The sequence below is a fragment of the Orcinus orca genome, chromosome 2 (genome assembly GCF_937001465.1).
Source record: "Orcinus orca chromosome 2, mOrcOrc1.1, whole genome shotgun sequence".
NCBI classification, from domain to species: Eukaryota; Metazoa; Chordata; class Mammalia; order Artiodactyla; family Delphinidae; genus Orcinus; species Orcinus orca.
Window position 1 is genome coordinate 167,550,161 of NC_064560.1, and position 24,958 is coordinate 167,575,118.

Here is a 24,958-nt window from a genome sequence, read left to right on the forward strand (position 1 = left end):
CTTCAACTATAGACTCTCACGTTTCCCCATTACATATTTTCGGTTTGAGCAATTTCATTCAGCATTTTCCAAACTATTTCACCACCAAAGTGTGGTGAAAAAAAGCAAACCAAAACAAACCAAAAGCTCTCTTGCAAAACCTCTTCGATGATTGGTGGATTCTCATCTATTCCCAGAAAACTAACATGTCTCTCTGGTCCATTAATCAGTTTTTAAATGAAGTGACAAAAGAAAGAAGAGAGAAAATTAGAAGCAAGTTTTTTCCTGGCTCATATTCTCCTTGCTGATGTTCCTCCACCGGATTTTGATAATCACTCTATTGAGAAGTTGGGACTCGCAGACTTATTACAGAATGTGAACTACAATTCCCAGCAAGCAACGGAGCCGACCTGGGCCTGTGCCTACGTTTTATTGGATATTTCGCCAGGGTGACGACCCAACCAGCGCTTTGTTTGTTGCTTTGCGTCCCTTTCCGCGGGGAACTGTGTGAGGGGTAGGGGAAACTTTGAAAGTTGGATGCTGCAGACCCGGTACTGGAAAGTTTCATGTGGGGGGCGGTTTGGGGAATTGGGGTGCGCTCATTATTTCCTGCTCCCTTTCTGGGCCAGTGTTGTTGATATCGGGGGAGCGGAGAGTCACTCTTGGGTGCAGGGCACACCCCCTTAGGTCCGTAAGGATCTTAATTTGAGCCCCGCCGCAGATCTGAGGCGTCTGGCTTTCCTTTGTGGGGGACGCTTGGAAGCTGCACCTTGTTGGGAAGAGTTATTGTTAGGGGCTTCTGGGGTGATGTTTTCGCTTCTTGATGTCCACCCGTCTTCCCACTTGTGGGCAGTTTGAGGTCTAGGCAGGGGAGCCCGTCATTAAGGGAAGTTTAGTGTCTGACCCTCTTCAGATGGTGTTGAAGAAGAGGTATTTAATAGCGTGGAATATGGAGTCAGATCCCTGGGTTCGAATGCCTACTCCACCATGTGCTAGTTGTTAGACTTCGCTCAAGTTTTTCAACTCAATGCCTCAATATTAGTCTGTAAAACGTCTGAAGCTCTTGGAACAGTAGCACCTAATAAGGGCTCAAGAAATATTAGCTATTATTTGTTAATTCACAGTTTTCATTGACCATCTAATATGTGGATTTTTTTTTCTTGATGAGGAGAGGATTCAGTTTCCAGGATTGAACATCTTCCCTCACACCCTCAGTTACATGCTCGTGCACACACACGCAGAGCAAGAATTTACGGTTTCTGGTGGAAAAAACAAACATGCAAGCCATAACAATACGTTAGGAAGATTATCGAACAAATGTGTACACAGTGTAATGAGAACATTGGAGAGGAAGAGCCTAAGTAGCGGGAAGTCTTTGTGGAGGAAAGTCCGGGAGGCAGGGAGGCATTTGTGTAACCTACCAACGTTACCGCCGGAAGGCAGGTCATGTGAGGCAACTAATGCTGTTTTCCTGAATGAATTGATCATAATCCCTAGCTTTGAGCACTACGGAGCCAGGCACCATCCACATCCTTTAACCTTCTCTGCATTCCTATGAAGTGGATATTTGAATGATGCTTGTATTTCAGATGAAGAAACTAAGATACTGGGAGGCAAGTGATTTTGCCAGAAAGGCCAGAATGTGGGCCTTGCAGTCTGATATATGAATGTGAGGGAGGTGAGGGACCAGTTTATGAAGAGGCTATAGGCCATCATAAGAAGTGTGGAATTTATACTGTGGTCTCATGGTCCCATGGGTGGTTTTAAAGGATGAGAGTTGACAGGATTGGAGCAAATTTTTAGGAGGCTACCTCTGACAGGATTGTGACTTGCAGGTCAGTTTGGTGCTTATTCCTCTCTGCTTCCACAGCACATATATATTCCAATGACAATACTTGCTGCATGACTGTAATTATTTGTGTATATATCCCTTTTCGTCTTTTACTGTGGGTTCCCAAAGGGGAGAAAATAGATGATTCTTGTGCCGCAGAAGCGCAGCAGAGTGTGTGCTTAAGAAGCATCTGTGGAAGGAACAAATGAATGTTTTTGTTTGTTTTCTTGTTTGTTTGTTTTGCGAGGCAGGGAGTGACCAGAGGCTGTATGCAATAGGCTAGGCAAGTGAAAGGAGTGGTCCTACTAAGGCAGAGATAGCAGAGTTGGTCATTGTTAAAGTATTCCAGGTAGTTTGGGGTTTACAATTCTCCTTTTTTTTCTTTTTTTTTTTTTTTTTGCGGTACGCGGGCCTCTCATTGTTGTGGCCTCTCCCGTTGCGGAGCACAGGCTCCGGACGCGCAGGCTCAGCGGCCATGGCTCACGGGCCCAGCCGCTCCGCGGCATGTGTGATCTTCCCGGACCAGGGCACGAACCCGTGTCCCCTGCATCGGCAGGCGGACTCTCAACCACTGCGCCACCAGGGAAGCCCGGTAAACTTTCTTTTTGAGAGACAGAAACCAATACTGACAAATTCCCTTTGAGTGAAATGAGAGGGATGTATTTTATGTTTGTGGGAAGGATGTATGTGTGTGAGAGAGAGAAAGAAGGAGAGAGAGCGGGAGAGAGGAAGAGAGTGTTAATCTGATCCGAGAATATAGATGTTAAGTAGAAATTTGGGCCATGGTATTGGAAATAAATATCTACATTCTCAGTATATATTTTTGTTCCAAAATGTGACTCTTTTTCTGATAATTATATTGTTTTATCCCCTGGAACAATGAAGAGTTCCTATTTCTACTCTATTCAGAGGATATTTTGCCATCTGAGTGAGATACACAGCTTCTCCTTTGCATGAGTTATTAAGGGAATCAGAGTGATTCTATTCTAACTCTCTGAAGACAAATATATCATGAGCCTCATTTAGCCCTCACAGGGTTCAACCAGAAGAGTGAAATTTAATTGCATGTGGGGATGTGAGCAGCTAGTATAACAAAAAAACAATTTCAGTTTGTAAATAACACCTGAAATAATAAAATCTCATTTGATTCAGAAGGTTTGTTCTGATTCATAGAAAAAGGAGAGTTTAAATATGATTACAGACTTGTAGTACAGTATACTGGTTAAGAGGCTAGGCCTAAGAGTCAGACTTCCTGGTTCGAATTCTGGATCTACCATTTACTTTTTCTGGTAACAGTGGAATGGCTAACCTTTCCAGGGTTTAGTTTCTCATATGTAAAAATGAGATCAGTGATCAATCTTCCTTATAGGGCTGTTGAGAAGCTTGCTTTGGAACAGTGCCTGGTATACAGTAGGTGGTCAATAAATTTATTGTTACAGTGCAATGAAAGTAAAGACTTTATGAGAGTGCTGTTTGGAAATACGTGTATTAATTACACATCCAAATAAAGTTTATAAATGCAGTGAAAATCTTAAGATGCTATATAAATGTGAAACGGTGTTATTATATTTGTGTAATAAGTTTTAAAGAACTGTGTGAATTGCACATTCTTATATGGTCTTGTTTCTCTGTGTGCATGTTTGACAAACGGTTGTCTCCCCTGTTTAAAATATTTGGAAAGATTTTATTGCCTTCCTTTATTTTATCAGTAATATTTTAAATACCATACGTTTCATTTTGTATGTGGAGACGCTTGAAGGGTTTTTTATTTTGTAGAGTGTCTTGGATAGCCCATCTAATGTTGCTTATGCTATTTTCCAGCTCTTTTTCAAGGTTCTTCTTTATCTTGCTGCATCTGAAGGCATGGGTAGCAAGAAACTAAGACGAGTGGGTTTATCACAAGAGCTGTGTGACCGTCTGAACAGACATCAGATTGTTACCTGCCAGGTAAAATTTATTTAATTTTTTTCAGTGAGAAACTTGAAGTACAAATTAATCTTTTTTTTTCTTTTTCTTTTTTTAGATTTTTTCTTTTGATGTGGACCATTTCCAAAGTCTTTATTGAATTTGTTACAACATTGCTTCTGCTTTATGTCTTGGCCTCTTGACCATGAGGCATGTGGGATCCTAGCTTCCTGACCAGGGATCGAACCCACACCCTCTGCATTGGAAGGCGAAGTCCTAACTACTGGACCGCCAGGGACGTCCCACAGATTAATATTGTGTACCTAAATAACTCTTAATTACACCTGAAATATGAACATTTAGGTTTATAAGAAAAGATAAATATGGTGCTTGCTAATTTTAAGTAACAAACCACTTAGCTTGTATTTCCAAATGTGATTTCATTTATCCAAATGCAAGATTTTTGCATTTTGGGTGGGGTTGGGTGGGGAGAATGCTCATAGCAGAAGGTGAAGTACACCTGTGCCATTTATTTGGGATTCTAGAGAAGTTTTGTCCTCATAAAAGAAATTTTGCAGTTACATGAGAAATATGACTCAAATGAGGAGATAGTATTCAAAATGGGTAATTTCTCTTGAAAGCAAGAAAAGTTAGTAGTTAGGATTATTTTCCTATTGATGGAGTGAGAGAAATATATAAGCAGATGTTGTATATTTAAGCAAAAGAGTAAAGCAAATCCCTCTTAGGAGGTTAAATAAGATTTAAGGTTTTCTGTTAGGATTTAATCCTTAATAAGACAGACTTTCAGAGTGTGCTGCAATATTTAAAAAATTGCTTTGTGTGTTAATGATGTCTCTGTTATGCATTTTATAATCCTCATGTTTGTACTTTGAAATACTCTTAAAAGTATGAAATTTAACATTTCATTCCGTAGTTTTATTTATTTATTTGGCTGCATTAGGTCTTCGTTGCTGTGTGCGGGCTTTCTCTAGTTGCGGCGAGCGGGGGCTACTCTTCGTTGCGGTGCGCAGGCTTCTCATTGCGGTGGCTTCTCTTGTTGTGGAGCACGAGCTCTAGGCGCCCAGGCTTCAGTAGTTGCAGCATGCAGGCTCAGTAGTTGCGGCATGGGGGCCCTAGAGCACGCGGGCTTCAGTAGCTGTGGCGCGTGGGCTCTATGTCACACGGGCTTCAGTAGCTGTGGCACGCAGGCTTAGTTGCTCTGTGGCATGTGGGATCTTCGCCCGGACCAGGGATCGAACCCGTGTCCCCTGCATTGGCGGGCAGATTCTTAACCACCGAGACTCTAGGGAAGTGCTTCCATAGTCACTTTTATTTTCTTTCAATTATTAAATACTCCCTCTGAATGATTTCATAGCTTAGGAAGAAACTCATTTTTTTTAAAGTAGTACAACCTCGTATTTATTTATTTTAACATTTTTATTTGAGTATAATTGCTTTACAATGGTGTGCTAGTTTCTGCCTTACAACAGAGTGAATTAGCTATACATACACATACATTCCCATATCTAACCCCTCCTGCGTCTCCCCACAACCCTCCGCATCCCACCCCTCCAGGCAGTCACAAAGCACCGAACTGATCTCCCAGTGCCATGCGGCCGCCTCCCAATAGCTGTCTGTTTTACATTTGGTAGTATATTTAAGTCCATGTCACTCTCTCACTTCGTCCCAGCTTACCCTTTCCCCTCCCCATGTCCTCAAGTCCAATCTCTATGTCTGCGTCTTTATTCCTGTCCTGCCCCTAGGTTCTTCAGAACCTTTTTTTTAGATTCCATGTATATGTGTTAGCTTATGATATTTGTTTTTCTCTTTGACTTACTTCACTCTGTATGACAGACTCTAGGTCCATCCACTTCACACAAATAACTCAATTTCGTTTCTTTTTATGGTTCAGTAATAGTCCATTGTATATATGTGCCACGTCTTCTTTATCCATTCATCTGTCGATAGACACTTAGGTTGTTTCCATGTCTTGGCTATTGTAAATAGAGCTGCAGTGAACATTGTGGTGCATGATTCTTTTTGAATTATGGTTTTCTCAGGGTATAGGCCCAGTAGTGGGATTGCTGGGTCATATGGTAGTTCTATTTTTAGTTTTTTAAGGAACCTCCATACTGTTCTCCATAGTGGCTGTATCAATTTATGTTCCCAGCAACAGTGCAAAAGGGTTCCCTTTTCTCCACACCCTCTCCAGCATTTGTTGTTTGTAGATTGTCTGATGATGCCCATTCTAACTGGTATGAGATGATATCTCATTGTAGTTTTGATTTGCATTTCTCTAATGATTAGTGATGTTGAGCATTCTTTCATGTGTTTGTTGGCATTCTGTATATCTTCTCTGGAGAAATGTCTATTTAGGTTTTCTGCCCATTTTTGGATTGGGTTTTTTTTTTTGATATTGAGCTGCTTGTAAATTTTGGAGATTAATCCTTTGTCAGTTGCTTCACTTGCAAATATTTTCTCCCATTCTGGGTTGTCTTTTCGTCTTGTTTATGGTTTCCTTTGCTGTGCAAAAGCTTTTAAGTTTCATTAGGTCCCATTTGTTTATTTTTGTTTTTATTTCCATTTCTCTAGGAGGTGGGTCAAAAAGGATCTTGCTGTGATTTATGTCATAGAGTGTTCTGCCTATGTTTTGCTCTAAGAGTTTTTTAGTGTCTGGCCTTACATTTAGGTCTTTAATCCATTTTGAGTTTATTTTTGTGTTTGGTGTTAGGGAGTGTTCTAATTTCATTCTTTTACGTGTAGCTGTCCAATTTTCCCAGCACCACTTATTGAAAATGCTGTCTTTTCTCCATTGTATACTCTTGCCTCCTTTACCAAAAATAAGGTGACCATATGTGCATGTGTTTATCTCTGGGCTTTCTATCCTGTTACATTGATCTATATTTCTGTTTTTGGTGCCAGTACCATTCTGTCATGATTACTGTAGCTTTGTAGTATAGTCTGAAGTCCAGCAGCCTGATTCCTCCAGCTCTGTTTTTCTTTTTCAAGATTGCTTTGGCTATTCGGGGTCTTTTGTGTTTCCATACAAGTGTGAAATTTTTTGTTCTACTTCCGTGAAAAATGCCATTGGTAGTTTGATAGGGATTGCATTGAGTGTGTAGATTGCTTTGGGTAATATAGTCATTTTCACAATGTTGATTCTTCCAATCCAAGTACATGGTCTATCTCTCCATCTGTTGGTATCATCTTTCATTTCTTTCATCAGTGTCTTATAGTTTTCTGCATACAGGTCTTTTGTCTCCTTAGGTAAGTTTATTCCTAGATATTTTATTCTTTTTGTTGCAATGGTAAATGGGAGTGTTTCCTTAATTTCTCTTTCAGGTTTTTCATCATTAGTGTATAGGAATGCAAGAGATTTCTGTGCATTACTTTTGTATCCTGCTACTTTACCAAATTCATTGATTAACTCTTGTAGTTTTCTGGTGGCATCTTTAGGATTCTCTATGTATAGTGTCACGTTGTCTGCAGACAGTGACAGCTTTACTTCTTTTCCGATTCGGATTTACTTCTTCTTTTCCAATTCGGATTCCTTTTTTTTTTTTTTTTGGCGGTATGCAGGCCTGTCACTGTTGTGGCCTCTCCTGTTGCGGAGCATAGGCTCCGGACACGCAGGCTCAGTGGCCATGACTCACGGGCCTAGCCGCTCCGTGGCATGTGGGATCTTCCCGGACCGGGGCACGAACCCGCGTCCCCTGCATCAGCAGGTGGACTCTCAACCACTGCACCACCAGGGAAGCCCTGGATTCCTTTCATTTCTTTTTCTTCTTTGGTTGCTGTGGCTAAAACTTCCAAAACTATGTTGAATAACAGTGATGAGAGTGGACAACCTTGTCTTGTTCCTGATCTTAGTGGAAATGGTTTCAGTTTTTCACCATTGAAGACGATGTTGGCTGTGGGTTTGTCATATATGGCCTTTATTATGTTGAGGTAAGTTCCCTCTATGCCTACTTTCTGGAGAGTTTTTATCATGAATGGGTGTTGAATTTTGTGGAAAGCTTTTTCTGCATCTATTGAGATGATCATATGGTTTTTCTCCTTCAATTTGTTAATATGGTTTATCACATTGATTGATTTGCGTATATTGAAGAATCCTTGCATTCCTGGGATAAACCCCACTTGATCATGGTGTATGATCCTTTTAATGTGCTGTTGGATCCTGTTTGCTAGTATTTTGTTGAGGATTTTTGCATCTATGTTTATCAGTGATATTGGCCTGTAGTTTTCTTTCTTTGTGACATCTTTGTCTGGTTTTGATATCAGGGTGATGGTGGCCTCGTAGAATGAGTTTGGGAGTGTTCTTACCTCTGCTGTATTTTGGAAGAGTTTGAGAAGGATAGCTGTTAGCTCTTCTCTAAATGTTTGATAGAATTCGCCTGTGAAGCTGTCCGGTCCTGAGGTTTTATTTGTTGGAAGATTCTTAATCACAGTCTCAATTTCAGTGCTTGTGATTGGTCTGTTTTTATTTTCTATTTTTTCCTGGTTCAGTCTCCGAAGGTTGTGCTTTTCTAAGAATTTGTCCATTTCTTCCAGGTTGTCCATTTTTTTGGCATATAGTTGCTTGTAGTAATCTCTCATGATCCTTTGTATTTCTACAGTGTCAGTTGTTACTTCTCCTTTTTCATTTTTAATTTCTATTGATTTGAGTCTTCTCCCTCTTTTTTCTTGATGAGTCTGGCTAATGGTTTATCAATTTTGTTTATCTTCTCAAAGAACCAGCTTTTAGTTTTATTGATCTTTGCTCTTGTTTCCTTTGTTTCTTTTTCATTTCTTTCTTTTTTTTTTTTTTTTTTTTTTTTTTTTTTTGCGGTACGCGGGCCTCTCACTGTTGTGGCCTCTCCCGTTGCGGAGCACAGGTTCCAGACGCGCAGGCTCAGCGGCCATGGCTCACGGGCCCAGCCGCTCCGCGGGCATGTGGGATCTTCCCAGACTGGGGCACGAACCCGTGTCCCCTGCATCGGCAGGCGGACTCTCAACCACTGCGCCACCAGGGAAGCCCTCTTTTTCATTTATTTCTGATCTGATCTTTATGACTCCTTTCCTTCTGCTAACTTTGGGGTTTTTTTGTTCTTCTTTCTCTAATTGCTTTAGGTGTAAGGTTAGGTTGTTTATTTGAGATTTTTCTTGTTTCTTGAGGTGGGATTGTATTGCTATAAACTTCCCTCTTAGAATTTCTTTTGCTGCATCCCATAGGTTTTGGGTCATCGTATTTTCATTGTCATTTGAAGAAACTCATTTCAGCCTGACTCTTTCTGGTCATCTGTTTGTGCCCAGACTCTTTCAGGCACAAGGGCAGCGCCAACATACACCTGAGTTGGATTCTGCTGCTATGTGTTGTTACTTGGTGTGTCCTCTGGTATATGCCAAGGTGGATAATCAGAGGATAAGATTATATCATCATATCTTTTAGTTAAGGGCTATTTAGGGGGAAAATACTATAAGAAACATATAAATCTTTGATCTACAATAAATTTTTTTTTAAATACTTACGGATTTATTTGGCTGCACCGGTTCTTAGTTGTGGCATGTGGGATCTAGTTCCCTGACCAGGGATTGAACCCAGGCCCCCTGCATTGGGAACGTGGAGTCTTAACCACTGGACCACCAGCGAAGTCCCTGATCTACAATAAATTCTGCTTTTATTTACACATGGATAGTGTCAATTGAAAGTTTCCTTTTAATTCCAGTATCTTTGTTGCACATATATATTTTAAATATTTTCTTTATGTTTTTTAGGACTTTCTATGTCTTTCCCCACTGGAGCTTATGAAGATGACTGGACTTAGTTATCAAGGTGTCCATGAACTTTTGTGTGTGGTCAGCAGGGCCTGTGCCCCACGGATGCAAACGGTATGTATATATTTTAGAATTATGATTTGATTTTTATTTTGAAACGATTCTGTATCTCGTTTAAAATCTTTTGGGTGATGAGGCAAAAGCAAAAATAGAGATGAGCACCTCAAAAATACCAACCCTCACAGCATAGAGTTAGTCCTCTAATGAGAATATATGTAAGAAATTTATGTAGTTTATAAGCTCATGGGAGACAGTTCCTAATTATGGGAATGAGAGGGTAATATGATTTTTTTTTCTCTGTAGCTGGTATTGATATTTCAAAAGGTCATCTTTCTCTTTTGTTTGTTTGGGTAGGATTTGTGAACCTCATGGTTAAAGTATAATATACTGTTAATTTTAGAATGCTCCTGTCTCTGTAATACTAACTTTTATCATCATTACTTACTGTGCATCATAAAGTACACCTGTTGGACTTATACTCTCTTACTGATTGAATGAATAATATTTGAAAACTTATCCTCACTCCTGAGAAGAGTTAAAGTGTTTTGTAATAAGCCCTCATCAAGTTGTACCATTATTTCATACTTTCTGTCTCATGACTTTAGCTTTTCAAAATATAGGTTTAGTGCATGGTAGAAAATATCTTGTTTTCCCAGAATAAGAGTTGCCTAAAAGTCTGTCCGGTGTTTTGCAAATGTATTTGTTTATGTGGGTTATAAATTACTTACCTTACTACCTTATATTGAAATTTGGTAACCACTAAGCAATAAAGTAGGGTCTAACTCTGTGAAGGAGGAAGGAAGGAATATTTGTGTCATTTGAAACTTTGCAAACAATGAACAAAGTGAGTATTTTCTTTTGTTCAGATTTAGCTCATTGTCTAAGGAAAATACATTAAAGGCAAAATAGTCAGAAGGAGAATTAGAATTGGAGTTAGAGATGGGCAGTAGTCTTAGCTTTGTCGTTGATCCGGTATCTTTGAAGAGCTCGCTTTGTTTTATGGGAGAAGTTAGAGAGTTAAAATAGTATCTTATGATTCTGTGACAAGGTTCAAGTTAACTTGTCACTACTTTGAAGGTTGTAAATCACCAAGAGAACATTTTGGTTTGACATCTGTCGTTCTATTTGGTCAATATCTATGGCATGTTCCTAGTTAGATAATTAAGTAGGAGACTGTGAATAGGAAATTCACCTTTAGTCTCCACTTCCATCACCACTTTCAGCTGCAATGTCACTACCATTCCAAATGCCAGTTCAAAGAGCCATCTTTCTCCTTCGTTGTACATTACTCTGGTAAAATTCTTTAGATTTGAATCCTGTCTTAAATATTGGCTTAGCCTTAGTTCATTCCCTCATAAAGCTTTTTTTGTTAATTTATTTATTCAATAATTTATTCCTTCAACCAATATTTATCGAGTGCCAGCCATGGATCTGTCAGGTACTGGGGATATTATAGTGAAGATGACTGATAAAGTTCCTGCCCTCATGTAGCTTACAGTCTAGTGGGAACAGTCAGACAGTAAACAAATAATTATACAAATGATTAGTTAACTGTAGTAATGACGAGTCCTATCAAAGAAAAGTACAAAGAGCTTAGAAACTGAATAACAGGGACATTACTTAGTTTAGGGGTCCTTAGGAAGGGCTCCCTCAAGGAAGCGATACTTCAGCTCAAACCTGAAGGATGAATAGGAGAGAGATGGACAACGGAGTTGGGAAGGGAGGGAGCAGGGAAGGGTTTGCAGGCACTGTGACTGGGAAATGCAAAGCCCCTGCGAAGAGCAGGAGAATTGTGCTTGTATGGTAAGAAAGTCAGGCCAGTGTGAATGAACGTAGTGGCAAGGAAGAGAGTGTCAAGAGATGAAGTTGTAGAAGCAAGCAGGGGTCAGGTCACTGGGGCCTGCAGACCATGTTAAGGATTTTGGACTTTATTCTGAAAGCAATGACACATCATCAAAGGGAGTAATCTAATACGTGTTTTTAAAAACTCAGTCTTTAAACATAGACAAGTGATTGAAAAGGAACAAGAAAATATTTGTGAAGACTAGTTAGGTATCTATGACTGTATTACAGACAGATTGTGACATGGACTATTAGTGTGGTACTGATGCCGATGGTGTAATGTCAGTTGTCGTGAGAGATACTTAGGAGGTAGAATGAATAGGATTCGGTGATGATTTGGCTGTGGGTGGTGGTGAGGTACAGGAAAGTGTCAGAGATGATTCCTTGATTTTGCTTTGAAAGATTGGGTGGTACCATTTCCTGAGATGAGGAATATCGGAAGAGGATCAGGTTTGAGGGCGGCAGATCGTGAATTCGTTAGTACCTGTCGAATTTTTGGTGCTTGTGAAACATTGAGTAGAGATGCGAAGTAGGCAGTTAAATATGTGGATTGTGAGCTTGAAGTAGAGGTCTGCACTGGAAGCTGCATTGGGGAGTCATCGGGGTGAACATGGTAGTCAAAGCTGTGAAAATGGGCGAGAGATTGCCTAGAAGGTATGTACAGTGAGAATGTAAGTGTGCCCAAGACCACGTCCCGAATCCAGCCAGCATTTCAAGATCAGATTAGACAACGATGAGTCTAGGAAGCAGCCTCCAGGGTAGAAGAGAACTGGTGGTGTGTCATATCGCAGGGTCCCTCTTTGTCTCGCTTATGTACACACTATGATTTCTGAAGTCTTGTTCTGTTAGTTCATTTTAGTAGTTTTTTGAGTCACGAGAACTATTATTCTAGTAATTACATTTATAGTTGCAAAGGAAGTACTTTAATGTTAACAGATTGGACTGCCTTTACATGTCTGTAAAGTGTCCCCATGCCCACCTATGTTGCCTGATAGATTGTAGGCAATATTTAGGTATTTCTAAATCAGATGAAAGGCACACACCTTTTACTGTAGCTTTATTCTATTTTATTTTATGTGCCTGAATGTTGCCTTTCAAAAACTCTGTGGCAATCCATGGTTTAACTGATCTAAGAACTTAATAGGTGAGATTAGACAAGAGTGGGCACATTTATGGCTCATACGTATTAATATACTGGTCTTCCTACGTCCTCACAGGAGCAGAAGAGCCTTGGATTTGAGACCTAGACTTATTAAATTGTAAACTTTAGGTGGGTAGAAACTAGGTCTGTTTGGGTTACCACTCTATTCCCAGAGCTTATCATAGTATATGGCATGAAGTTGGCAATTAATTCATATTTTTTGAATGAATGAAGGAATGAAAAATTTCAGTTCTGTGGCTTGACTTCAGTTTTGGGCAACTTAATATAACAGTAGTAATTTTTAATGTTAGAGATTGCAGAGAGGCAAGTGTTCTTACACATTGCTGGTGGGTATGTAATCATGTTAACCACATCTGCAAAGACCCTTTTTCCAAGTAAGGTAATATTCACAGTTCCAAGGATTTGATGTGGCTGTCTTTTGGGAGGCCATTTCTCAGTCTACCCCATCCACCTTCAAGCTGTTCTTCGTAAAGCAACCTTGGTTTGAAATGGTAGCTTGGCCATGTCACTCCCTGTTGCTCTCAGCCTACACGCCACACTTCAGCAACGCTCTTCCTGATTAGGCCCCTGCTTATTTCTCCATCCTCATTGCTTGCCACACCACGACCTCGTGCCTTCTTTCCGACGTTCTAAATGAACTCTTTTTGTTTTTTGTAGTTTTTGTGAGTTTCCATTTCCTTTCTTTCTTGCTTCTTGACCTTTCTTCATACATTCTTGTCTCTTTGCCAGGAACATGCACATTCCCTTTGCCTGTCTAACAGTCATTTCAGGTTTTAGCTCAGACATCCAGATCTCCCTTGAAGCCTTCCTATATCACAAAATCCAGATCAGGTATACTCTCTCCAGGTCTCTACTTGCCCTATCACAGTATCTCTTATTTAAGTGTATGGTAATTGCTTAGTTTCTAGTCCTAATTTCATAGTCCCTAGTTGGCTATAAGTACTGTGGGGCAGGGGCTCTGTCTTTTATATCACAGCCCCCAGATCTAGCACAGTCCCCGGCACAGAGTAAATAGTTGTTGAATAAATAAATAGTAGAAGAAAAAAAAGGGGATTGGGGTTCCAACTGCTAGAATTTGAGTTTGGAGTTGACTTATGTTTTTGAATAAATATTGAGGTTGAAAATAACTTAATCTCTTCTTTGTTCAGGCTTATGAGATAAAGACACAGAGGTCTGATGCTCCATCACCAGCATTTTTATCTACAACCCTCTCTGCTTTAGATGAAGCCCTGCATGGTGGTGTAGCTTGTGGATCCCTCACAGAGGTAAAAAAGAAACTTTCCAAACCTTCTTCCATTGACTTAGAACCTTCAGAGTCAGGGGAAAAAGGTTAATTAAAAACATAAATTATTTTGGGAATATTCATCTAAATTATAAGTAGCTCAAGGGCATGGTTCTCCACTCAGTCCCTAGTACAATACTAGTACAGTACATCAAAAGGAAGATGGTCCAAAAAAATCCCTGCTGACTGACTGAAATCTGCTTGGGTTGCTGTTTCTTTGAATTAGAAAGTGATGAATATTATGAAATAATATGAAACAATTTGGGGGAATTAGAAAAGGATCACTACTTAGTGTATTAGGAAGGAAAATTTGAAATTTTATTAACATGTGGGCAAATTATAGTATTAAACTGAAATGAGCTATTTTCACTTCCTGTTAAAGATAAAATTTGGTTCTAGGAAGTAATAGGTTGTTGTATTAGTTATATATTTTTGCATAACAAATTACCCCCAAACTAAGTGGCTTAAACAACAATAAACATTGATTTCCGTTTCTTTGGGAGTGGCTTAGCTCAATGATATTGGCGAAGGATGCGAGGGGGCAGGTTGGTGCTGGTTGTTGGCGGAGGTCACGATTCCTCCCCAGAGGGCTCTCCACTGGTTGCTTGAGTCTCCTCGTGACACGATGTCTGACTCCCTCAGGCAAGATGGAAATGGCTATTGCTTTGATGATTCAGCTTTGGAAGTTATATGCCATCACTTCTGCCACTTTCTCTTCTTTAGAAGCAGGTAATTAAGTCCAGCCCACATTCAAGGAAAGGGAAATTAGACTCTACCTTTTGAAAGACGTGTCAAGAATTTGAGGATATTTTAAAGCCACAACAGTTCTTTTCCTTGAAAAGTGCATTCATGTGCTTACTGGTCCTCATGTGGTGACTCCATAGACTATGTTTACCAGAACACTCCTGAGGGACTTCTTGCGTGAGAGTTCTAGGGGAATAGATGCTTGAAACAAACTTTTAACAAGAGTAGACGCTTATATTCTGATAGGCATAAATTTAACTGTAGATATTTTCCCTTGAAAATAGGGGACCTGTTTTAGGTAGTATACATTATTTTATTTCCGGGTTCCAAGAAAGATTTTTTTTTATAAAGTTTTTTTTTTTAAATTTTTATTTATTTTATTTTTGGCTGTATTGGGTCTTCCTTGCTGCGTGTGGGCTTTTCTCTGGTTGTGGCAAGTGGGAGCTACTTTTCGTTGTGGTGCATGGGCTTCTCATTTTGGTGGCTTCTGTTGTTGCGGAGCACGGGCTCTAGGCACGTGGACTTCAGTAGTTGTGGCACATGGGCTCAGTAGTTGTGGGTCGCAGACTGAGCAGTTGTGGCTCGTGGGCTCTAGAGTGCAGGCGCAGTAGTTGTGGCACATGGGCTTAGTTGCTCTGCGGCATATGGGATCTTCCTGGACCAGGGCTCGAACCCGTGTCCCCTGAATTGGCAGGCGGATTCTTAACTACTGCACCACGAGGGAAGCCCACCAAGAAAGATTTTAAAATATGTGTGTGCTATGCCTAGTAGATGCCTATTGGATAGTAGGTAAATGAATGAAAGAGTGAATTAACCTTTAATAGAAATTAGAATGTGCTGTTGCAGGGCACTGCCACCAGATGGTGCCAGAATCCTATCTTACATAATCTTTTTGTGATCTAGTTGGACCTTTGTTGAAATAGGTTTATTTTAAAAAAAAAGAAGAGGCTTTATAGTAATTGTGATCCACAGTTATAAACTTACTTATTTAAATAGCAAAACTTCAGGAAGATTAACCAACAAATACTTTCTTATTTTTTAAGTTTTGGAATAGTTTCAATACTTTTTCATGTAGCTTTTATCAATTCTTTCTGAATCCAAGAGATAGTTACAAGCCATTAGATGTTTCTTCATCATCTGATTGGCTGACATGGAATATAAATACCCTGATTGCTTATTAGAGGCAAGTTCTCTACTTTCTGTTTCAGCTCCAGGTAGCCTCTGCAGTCTTTTTGGGATTTTTCAGCTGAGTACAGGGAGTATTTGTTGACCTTGTATTAAAAATAAAAATTTAATATCTATCTTATGTATACAAGATTAAATACATCCTGCATGTGTAAGTTATGAACATTTATGAGCCTGTGACCCAATATAAAACGCAGAACAATACCAAAATCATTGAAACCATCTGTGGGCTCCTCCCTGATCCCATCTTTGGCCTTCTGTTGGGAGGTAACTTCCCTCCTGAATTTCCACCATTGCTACCTTTTTTTTTTAATTGAAGTATAGTTGATTTACAATATTATATTGGTGTCAGGTGTACAGCATAGTGATTCTACCATTGCTGTACTTTTTTTCCCCAATGGTTACCAATACCTATAGTTTTCCTTTATCACTCATATACATAGGAAATGTAGCATTTTATTTAGTTTTGCTTATTTTTGAGCTCTATTACACAATATATTGGTGATTCAATCATATCTCTTCTATGAATTGATTTTTCCACTTAATATTATTTTCTAAGATTTATCCATGTTGCAAGTAGCAAGAGTATAATTCATTTTCACTGCTGTGTCATACTCCATTTTGAAAATATGGCCACAGTTTGTTTATCCCTTCTCCTGTGAGTGAACATTTGGGTTGTTTCCAAATATTAGCAGTTTGCTGCTAATATAAACAAGTCCTGTGAAAACTGTTGTACATGTCTCCTGGATCACATGTACAGGTATTTCTCTAGGGCACAGATTGGCAAACTACTGCCCAGTGATCAAATCTGGACAGCTGCCTGTTTTTTATAAATAAAGTTTTATTGTAACACAACTATGTTCATTTGTTTACATTTTGTCTGTGGCAGTTTTTGAGATACAAGGCAGAGTTGCGTTAGTTGTGGCAGAGACCTCATGGTTTGCAAAGCCTAAAATATTTACTAGCTGGCTCCTGTCTAGGGGATCTACCTTGGAGTGATTTGCTGGTTATTATAGAGTATGCACATAGGTAACATTGCAGAATCAGGACAAATTGTTTTCCAGAGTGGTTGTGCCTGTTTACATTCCTATGAGTGATGTGCACGAATACCTATTGCTCCATGTCTTCTTACCTTGGTATTATCTGACTTCTCAGTTTCTGCCCATCTTTGTGATCTTAGTTTTCATTTTCCTGATTACTAATGAGCTGGAATATCTTTTTATAAATCATTCGGCTATTTAAAAAAATAATTTTATTTTATTTTTTTATACAGCAGGTTCTTATTAGTCATCCATTTTATACACATCAGTGTATACATGTCAATCCCAGTCTCTCAATTCATCACACCACGATCCCCACCCCCCTCCACTTTCTCCCCTTGGTGTCCATACGTTTGTTCTCTACATCTGTGTCTCTATTTCTGCCCTGCAAACCAGTTCATCTGTACCATTTTTCTAGGTTCCATATATATGTGTTAATATATGATATTTGTTTTTCTCTTTCTGACTTACTTCACTCTGTATGACAGTCTCTAGATCCATCCACGTCTCTACAAATGACCCAGTTTCGTTCCTTTTTATGGCTGAGTAATATTCCACTGTATATATGTACCACATCTTCTTTACCCATTCGTCTGTTGATGGGCATTTAGGGTGCTTCCATGAACTGGCTATTGTAAATAGTGCTGCAATGAACATTGGGGTGCATGTGTCTTTTTGAATTATGGTTTTCTCTGGGTATATGCCCAGTAATGGGATTGCTGGGTCATATGGTAATTCTATATTTAGTTTTTTAGGGAACCTCCATACTGTTCTCCATAGTGGCTGTATCAATTTACATTCCCACGAACACCCTCTCCAGGATTTGTTGTTTGTAGATGTTCTGATGATGCACATTCTAACTGGTGTGAGGTGATAAATCATTGCAGTTTTGATTTACATTTCTCTAATGATTAGTGATGTTCAGCAGCTTTTCATGTGCTTCTTGGCCATCTGTATGTCTTCTTTGGAGAAATGTCTAGGTCTTCTGCCCATTTTTGGATTGGGTTGTTTGTTTTTTTAATATTGAGCTGCATGAGCTGTTTATATATTTTGGAGATTAATCCTTTGTCCATTGATTAGTTTGCAAATATTTTCTCCCATTCTGAGGGTTGTCTTTTTGTCTTCTTTGTAGTTTCCTTTGCTGTGCAAAAGCTTTTAAGTTTCATTAGGTCCCATTTGTTTGTTTTTATTTCCATTACTCTAGGCCATGGATCAAAAAAGATCTTGCTGTGATTTATGTCAAAGAGTGTTCTGCCTATGTTTTCCTCTAAGAGTTTTATAGTGCCCAGCCTTACATTTAGGTCTTTAATCCATTTTGAGTTTTATTTTTGTGTATGGTGTTAAGGAGTGTTCTAATTTCATTCTTTTACATGTAGCTGTCCAGTTTTCCCAGCACCACTTATTAAAGAGACTGTCTTTTCTCCATTGTATATCCTCGCCTCCTTTGTCATAGATTAGTAGACCATAGGTGCGTAGGTTTATCTCTAGGCTTTCTATCCTGTTTCATTGATCTGTATTTCTGTTTTTGCACCAGTACCATGTTGTCTTGATTCCTGTAGCTTTATAGTATGTCTGAAGTCAGGAAGTCTGATTCCTCCGGCTCCGTTTTTTTCCCTCAAGACTGCTTTGGCTCTTTGGGGTCTTTTGTGTCTCCATACAAATTTTTAGATTTTTTGTTCTAGTTCTATAAAAATTGCAACTGGTAATTTGATAGAGATTGCATTGAATCTGTAGATTACTTTGGGTAGTACATCATTTTCACAAGTTTGATTCTTCTAATCCAACAACATGGAATATCTCTCCATCTGTTTATGTCATCTTTGATTTCTTTCATCAGTGTCTTATAGTTTTCTGAGTACAGGTCTTTTAACTCCTTAGGTAGGTTTATTCCTAGGTATTTTATTCTTTTTGTTGCAGTGGTAAATGGGAGTGTTTCCTTAATTTCTCTTTCTGATCTTTCGTTGTTAGTGTATAGGAATGCAAGAGATTTCTGTGCATTAATTTTGTATCCTGCAACTTTACCAGATGCATTGATGAGCTCTAGTAGTTTTCTGGTGGCATCTTTAGGATTCTCTATGTATAGTATCATGTCATCTGCAAACAGTGACAGTTTTACTTCTTCTTTTCCAATTTGTATTCCTGTTATTTATTTTTCTTCTCTGATTGCCGTGGCTAGGACTTCCAAAACTATGTTGAATAATAGTGGTGAGAGTGGACATCCTTGTCTTGTTCCTGATCTTAGAGGAAATGCTTTCAGTTTTTCACCACTGAGAATGATGTTTGCTGTTGGTTTGTCGTATATGGTCTTTATTATGTTGAGGTAGGTTCCCTCTATGTCCACTTCCTGAAGAGTTTTTATCATAAATTGGTGTTGAATTTTGTGGAAAGCTTTTTCTGCATCTATTGAGATGACCATATGGTTTTTATTCTTCAATTTCCTGTTACGGTGCATCACATTGATTCATTTGCGTATATTGAAGAATACTTGCATCCCTGGGATAAATCCCACTTCGTCATGGTGTATGATCCTATTAATGTGTTGCTGGATTCTGTTTGCAGGTATTTTGTTGAGGATTATTGCATTTATATTCATCAGTGATATTGGTCTGTAATTTTCTGTTTTTGTAGTATCTTTGTCTGTTTTTGGTATGAGGGTGATGGTGGTCTCATAAAATGAGTTTGGGAGTGTTCCTTCCTCTGCAATTTTTTGGAAGAGTTTGAGAAGGATGTATGTTAGCTCTTCTCTAAATGTTTGATAGAATTCACCTGTGATGCCATCTGGTCCTGGACTTTTGTTTGTTGGAAGATCTTTTAATCAGTTTCAATTTCATTACTTATGATTGGTCTGTTCATATTTTCTATTTCTTCCTGGTTCATTCTTGGAAGGTTATACCTTTCTAAGAATTTGTCCATTTCTTCCAGGTTGTCCATTTTATGGGCATAGAGTTGCTTGTAGTAGTTTCTTAGGATGCTTTGTATTTCTGCGGTGTCTGTTGTAACTTCTCCTTTTTCATTTCTAATTTTATTGATTTGAGTCCTCTCCCTCTTTTTCTTTTTCATTTTTTTTTTTTTTTTGCGGTACCTGGGCCTCTCACTGTTGTGGCCTCTCCCGTTTCAGAGCACAGGCTCCGGACACGCAGGCTTAGCGGCCATGGCTCACAGGCCCAGCCGCTCCGTGGTATGTGGGATCCTCCTGGACCGGGGCACAAACCCACGTCCCCTGCATCAGCAGGCGGACTCTCAACCACTGCGCCACCAGGGAAGCCCTCCCTCTTTTTCTTGATGAGTCTGGCTAATGGTTTATCAATTTTGTTTATCTCTCAAAGAACCAGCTTTTAGTTTTATTGGTGTTTGCTATTGTTTTCTTTGTTTCTATTTCAGTTATTTCTGCTCTGATCTTCATGATTTCTTTCCTTCCACTAACTTTGGGTTTTGTTTGTTCTTCTTTATCTAGTTCCTTTAGGTGTAAGGTTAGATTGTTTATTTGAGATTTTCTTGCTTCTTGAGGTAAGCTTGTATTGCTATAAACTTACCTCTTAGAACTGCTTTTGCTGCATCCCATAGGTTTTGGATCGTCGTGTTTTTGTTTTCATTTGTCTCTAGGTATTTTTTGATTTCCTCTTTGATTTCTTCAGTGATCTCTTGGTTATTTAGTAACGTATTTTTTATCCTCCATGTGTTTGTGTTTTTTATGTTTTTTCCCTGTAATTGCTTTCTAATCTCATAGTTTTGTGGTCAGAAAAGATGCTTGATATGATTTCAATTTTCTTAAATTTACTGAGGCTTGATTTGTGACCCAAGATGTGATCGGTCCTAGAGAATGTTCCATGTGCACTTGCGATGAAAGTGTAATCTGCTGTTTTTGGATGGAATGTCCTATGAATATCAATTAAATCGAAGGCCTGAACCAAGATAGCGGAGTAGAAGGACGTGCTCTCACTCCCTCTTGTGAGAACACCAGAATCACAGGTAGCTGCTGGACAGTCATCGACAGGAAGACACTGGAACTCACCAAAAAAGATACCCCACATCCAAAGACAAAGGAGAAGCCACAATGAGACGGTAGGAGGGGTGCAGTCAGGACAAAATGAAATCCCATAATTGCTGGGTGGGCGACTCACAGACTGGAGAATAATTATACCATGGAAGTCCACCCACTGGAGTGAAGGTTCTGAGCCACACGTCAGGCTTCCCAACCTGGGGGTCTGGCAACAGGAGGAGGAATTCCTAGAGAATCAGACTTTGAAGCCTAGTGGGATTTGATTGCAAGACTTCGACAGGACTGGGGGAAACAGAGACTCCACTATTGGAGGGCACACACAAAGTAGTGTTCCCATCGGGACCCAGGGGAAGGAGCAGTGAACCCAGGGGAGACTGAACCAGACCCACCTGCTAGTGTGGAGGGTTTCCTGCAGAGGCAGGAGGTGGCTGTGGCTCACCGCAGGGACAAGGACACTGGCAGCAGAAGTTCTGGGAAGCACTCCTTGGCATGAGCCCTCCCAGAGTCTGCCATTAACCCCACCAAAGAGCCCAGGTAGGCTCCAGTTTTGGTTTGCCTTAGGCCAAACAACCAACAGGTGGGAAGCCCAGCCCCACCCATCAGCAGTCAAGCAGATTAAAGTTTTACTGAGCTCTGCCCAGCAGAGCAGCATCCAGCTCTACCCACCACCAGTCCCTCCCATCAGGAAACCTGCACAAGCTTCTTAAATAGCCTCATCCACCAGAGGGCAGACAACAGAAGCAAGAAGAACTACAATCCTGCAGCCTGTCGAACAAAAACCACATTCACGGAAAGATAGACAAGATGAAAAGGCAGAGGACTATGTACCAGATGAAGGAACAAGACAAAAACCCCAGAAAAACAACTAAATGGAGTGGAGATAGGCAACCTTCCAGAAAAAGAATTCAGAATAATGATAGTGAAGATGATCCAGGACCAATGGAGGCAAAGATCAAGAAGATGAAAGAAATGTTTAACAAAGACCTAGAAGAACTAAAGAACAAACAAACAGAGATGAACAATACAATGACTGAAATGAAAAGTACACTAGAAGGAATCAATAGCAGAATAACTGAGGCAGAAGAAGGGATAAGTGACTTGGAAGACAGAATGGTGGAATTCACTGCTGCAGAACAGAATAAAGAAAAAAGAATGAAAAGAAATGAAGACAGCCTAAGAGACCTCTGGGACAACATTAAACTCAACAACATTCGCATTATAGGGGTCCCAGAGGGAGAAGAGAGAGAGAAAGGACCTGAGAAAATCTTTGAAGAAATTATAGTTGAAAACTTCCCTAACATGGGGAACAAAATAGCCACCCAAGTCCAGGAAGTGCAACGAGTCCCATACAGGATAAACCCAAGGAGAAACATGCTGAGACACATAGTAATCAAACTGGCAAATATTAAAGACAAAGAAAAGTAATTGAAAGCAGCAAGGGAAAAATGACAAATAATATACAAGGTAACTCCCATAAGGTTAACAGCTGATTTCTCAGCAGAAACTCTACAAGCCAGAAGGGAGTGTCATGATATACTTAAAGTGATGAAAGGGAAAAACATACAACCAAGATTACTCTACCTGGCAAGGATGTCATTCAGAATTGATGGAGAAGTCAAAAGCTTTACAGACAAGCAAAAGCTAAGAGAATTCAGCAGCATGAAACCAGCTCTACAACAAATGGTAAAGGAACTTCTCTAAGTGGGAAATACAAGAGAAAAAAAGGACCTACAATAACAAACCCAAAATAATTAAGAAAATGGTAAACGAACTTACATATCAATAATTACCTTAAACGTGAATGGATTAAATGCTCCAACCAAAAGCCACAGGCTTGCTGAATGGGTACAAAAAGAAGACCCATCTATATGCTGTCTAGAAGAGACCCATTTCAGACCTAGGGACACATACAGACTGAAAGTGAGGGGATGGAAAAAGATATTCCATGCAAATGGAAATCAAAAGAAAGCTGGAGTAGCAATACCCATATCAGATAAAATAGACTTTAAAATAAAGAATGTTACAAGAGACAAGGAAGGACATAACATAATGATCAAGGGATCAATCCAAGAAGAAGATATAACAATTATAAATATGTATGCACCCAACATAGGAGCACCTCAATACATAAGGCAACTGCTAACAGCTGTAAAAGACGAAATCGACAGTAACACAATAATAGTGGGGGTCATTAACACCTCACACCAATGGACAGGTCATCTAAAATGAAAATAAATAAGGAAACAGAAGCTTTAAATGACACAATAGACCAGGTAGATTTAATTGATATTTATAGGACATTCCATCCCAAAACAGCAGATTACACTTTCTTCTCAAGTGCGCATGGAACATTCTTCAGGATAGATCACATCTTGGGTCACAAACCAAGCCTCAGTAAATTTAAGAAAGTTGAAATCATATCAAGCATCTTTTCTGACCGCAATGCTATGAGATTAGAAATGAATTACGGGGAAATAACGTAAAAAACAAAAACACATAGAGGCTAAATACTACGTTACTAAATAACCAAGAGATCACTGAAGAAATCAAAGAGGAAATCAAAAAATACCTAGAGACAAATGACAATGAAAACATGACAATCCCAAACCTATGAGGTACAGCAAAAGCAGTTCTAAGAGGGAAGTTTATAGCTGTACAAGCATAGCCTCAAGAAACCTCAAGAAACAAGAAAAATAACCTCAAGAAACAAGAAAAATCTCAGATAAATATTCTAACCTTACACCTAAAGGAACTAGGTAAAGAAGAACAAACAAAACCCAAAGTTAGTGGAAGGATAGAAATCATAAAGATCAGAGCAGAAAAAACTGAAATAGAAACAAAGAAAACAATAGCAAACATCAATAAAACTAAAAGCTGGTTCTTTTAGTTCAAGAAAACTAAAAGCTGCTTGTCTTTTAGAAGATAAGCAAAATTGATGAACCATTAGCCAGACTCATCAAGAAAAAGAGGGAGAGGACTCAAATCAATAGAATTAGAAATGAAAAAGGAGAAGTTACAACAGACACTGCAGAAATACAAAGCATCCTAAGAGACTACGACAAGCAACTCTATGCCAATAAAATGGACAACCTGGAAGAAATGGACAAATTCTTAGAAAGGTATAACCTCCAAGACTGAACCAGGACGAAATAGAAAATATGAACAGACCAATCACAAGTAATGAAATTGAAACTGTGATTTAAAATCTTCCAACAAACAAAAGTCCAGGACCAGATGGCTTCACAGGTGAATTCTATCAACCATTTAGAGAAGAGCTGACACCCATCCTTCTCAAACGCTTCCAAAAAATTGTGGAGGAAGGAATACTCCCAAACTCATTGTATGAGGCCACAGTTACTGTGATACCAAAACCAGACAAAGATACTACAAAAAAAGAAAATTACAGACCAATACATTGATGAATATAGATGCAAAAATCCTCAACAAAATACCTGCAAACAGAATCCAACAACACATTAAAAGGATCATACACCATGATCAAGTGGGATTTATCCCAGGGATGCAAGGATTCTTCAGTATATGTAAATCAATCAATGTGATACACCATATCAGCAAATTGAAGAATAAAAACCATATGATCATCTCAACAGATGCAGAAAAAGCTGTCCACAAAATTCAACACCCATTTATGATAAAAACTCTCCAGAAAGTGGGCATTGAGGGAACCTACCTCAACATAATAAAGGCCATATAAGACAAACCCACAGCAAACATCATTCTTAATGGTGAATAATTGAAAGCATTTCCTCTAAGATCAGGAACAAGACAAGGATGTCCACTCTCACCACTATTATTCAACATAGTTTTGGAAGTCCAAGCCTCGGCAATCAGAGAAGAAAAATAAATAAAAGGAATACAAATTGGAAAAGAAGAAGTTAAACTGTCACTGTTTGCAGATGACATGATACTATACATAGAGAATCCTAAAGATGCCACCAGAAAACTACTATAGCTCATCAATGAATTTGGTAAAGTTTCAAGATACAAAATTAATGCACAGAAATCTCTTACATTCCTATACACTAATGATGAAAAATCTGAAAGAGAAATTAAGGAAACACTCCCATTTACCATTGCAACAAAAAGAATAAAATGCCTAGGAATACATCTACCTAGGGAGACAAAAGACCTGTACTCAGAAAACTATAAGACA

General features: G+C 39.2%; 1 protein-coding gene across 4 annotated transcripts in view; it reads left to right on the forward strand.

Moving 5' to 3' along the window:
* Positions 1-421: 421 nt before the first annotated feature.
* The window catches only part of RAD51B (RAD51 paralog B), a 690,361-nt gene continuing 665,824 nt past the window's right edge, over positions 422-24,958 (forward strand). For 3 of the 4 annotated variants that reach the window (XM_049706908.1, XM_049706909.1, XM_049706910.1), the window contains exons 1-4: positions 422-530; positions 3,632-3,757; positions 9,470-9,583; positions 13,682-13,798. In XM_049706908.1, the coding sequence (XP_049562865.1) occupies positions 3,674-3,757; positions 9,470-9,583; positions 13,682-13,798 (315 nt within the window). In that variant the 5' untranslated portion in view covers positions 422-530; positions 3,632-3,673. The remainder of the gene's footprint in view (positions 531-3,631; positions 3,758-9,469; positions 9,584-13,681; positions 13,799-24,958) is intronic. The other variant, XM_033431838.2, reaches the window with a different exon arrangement.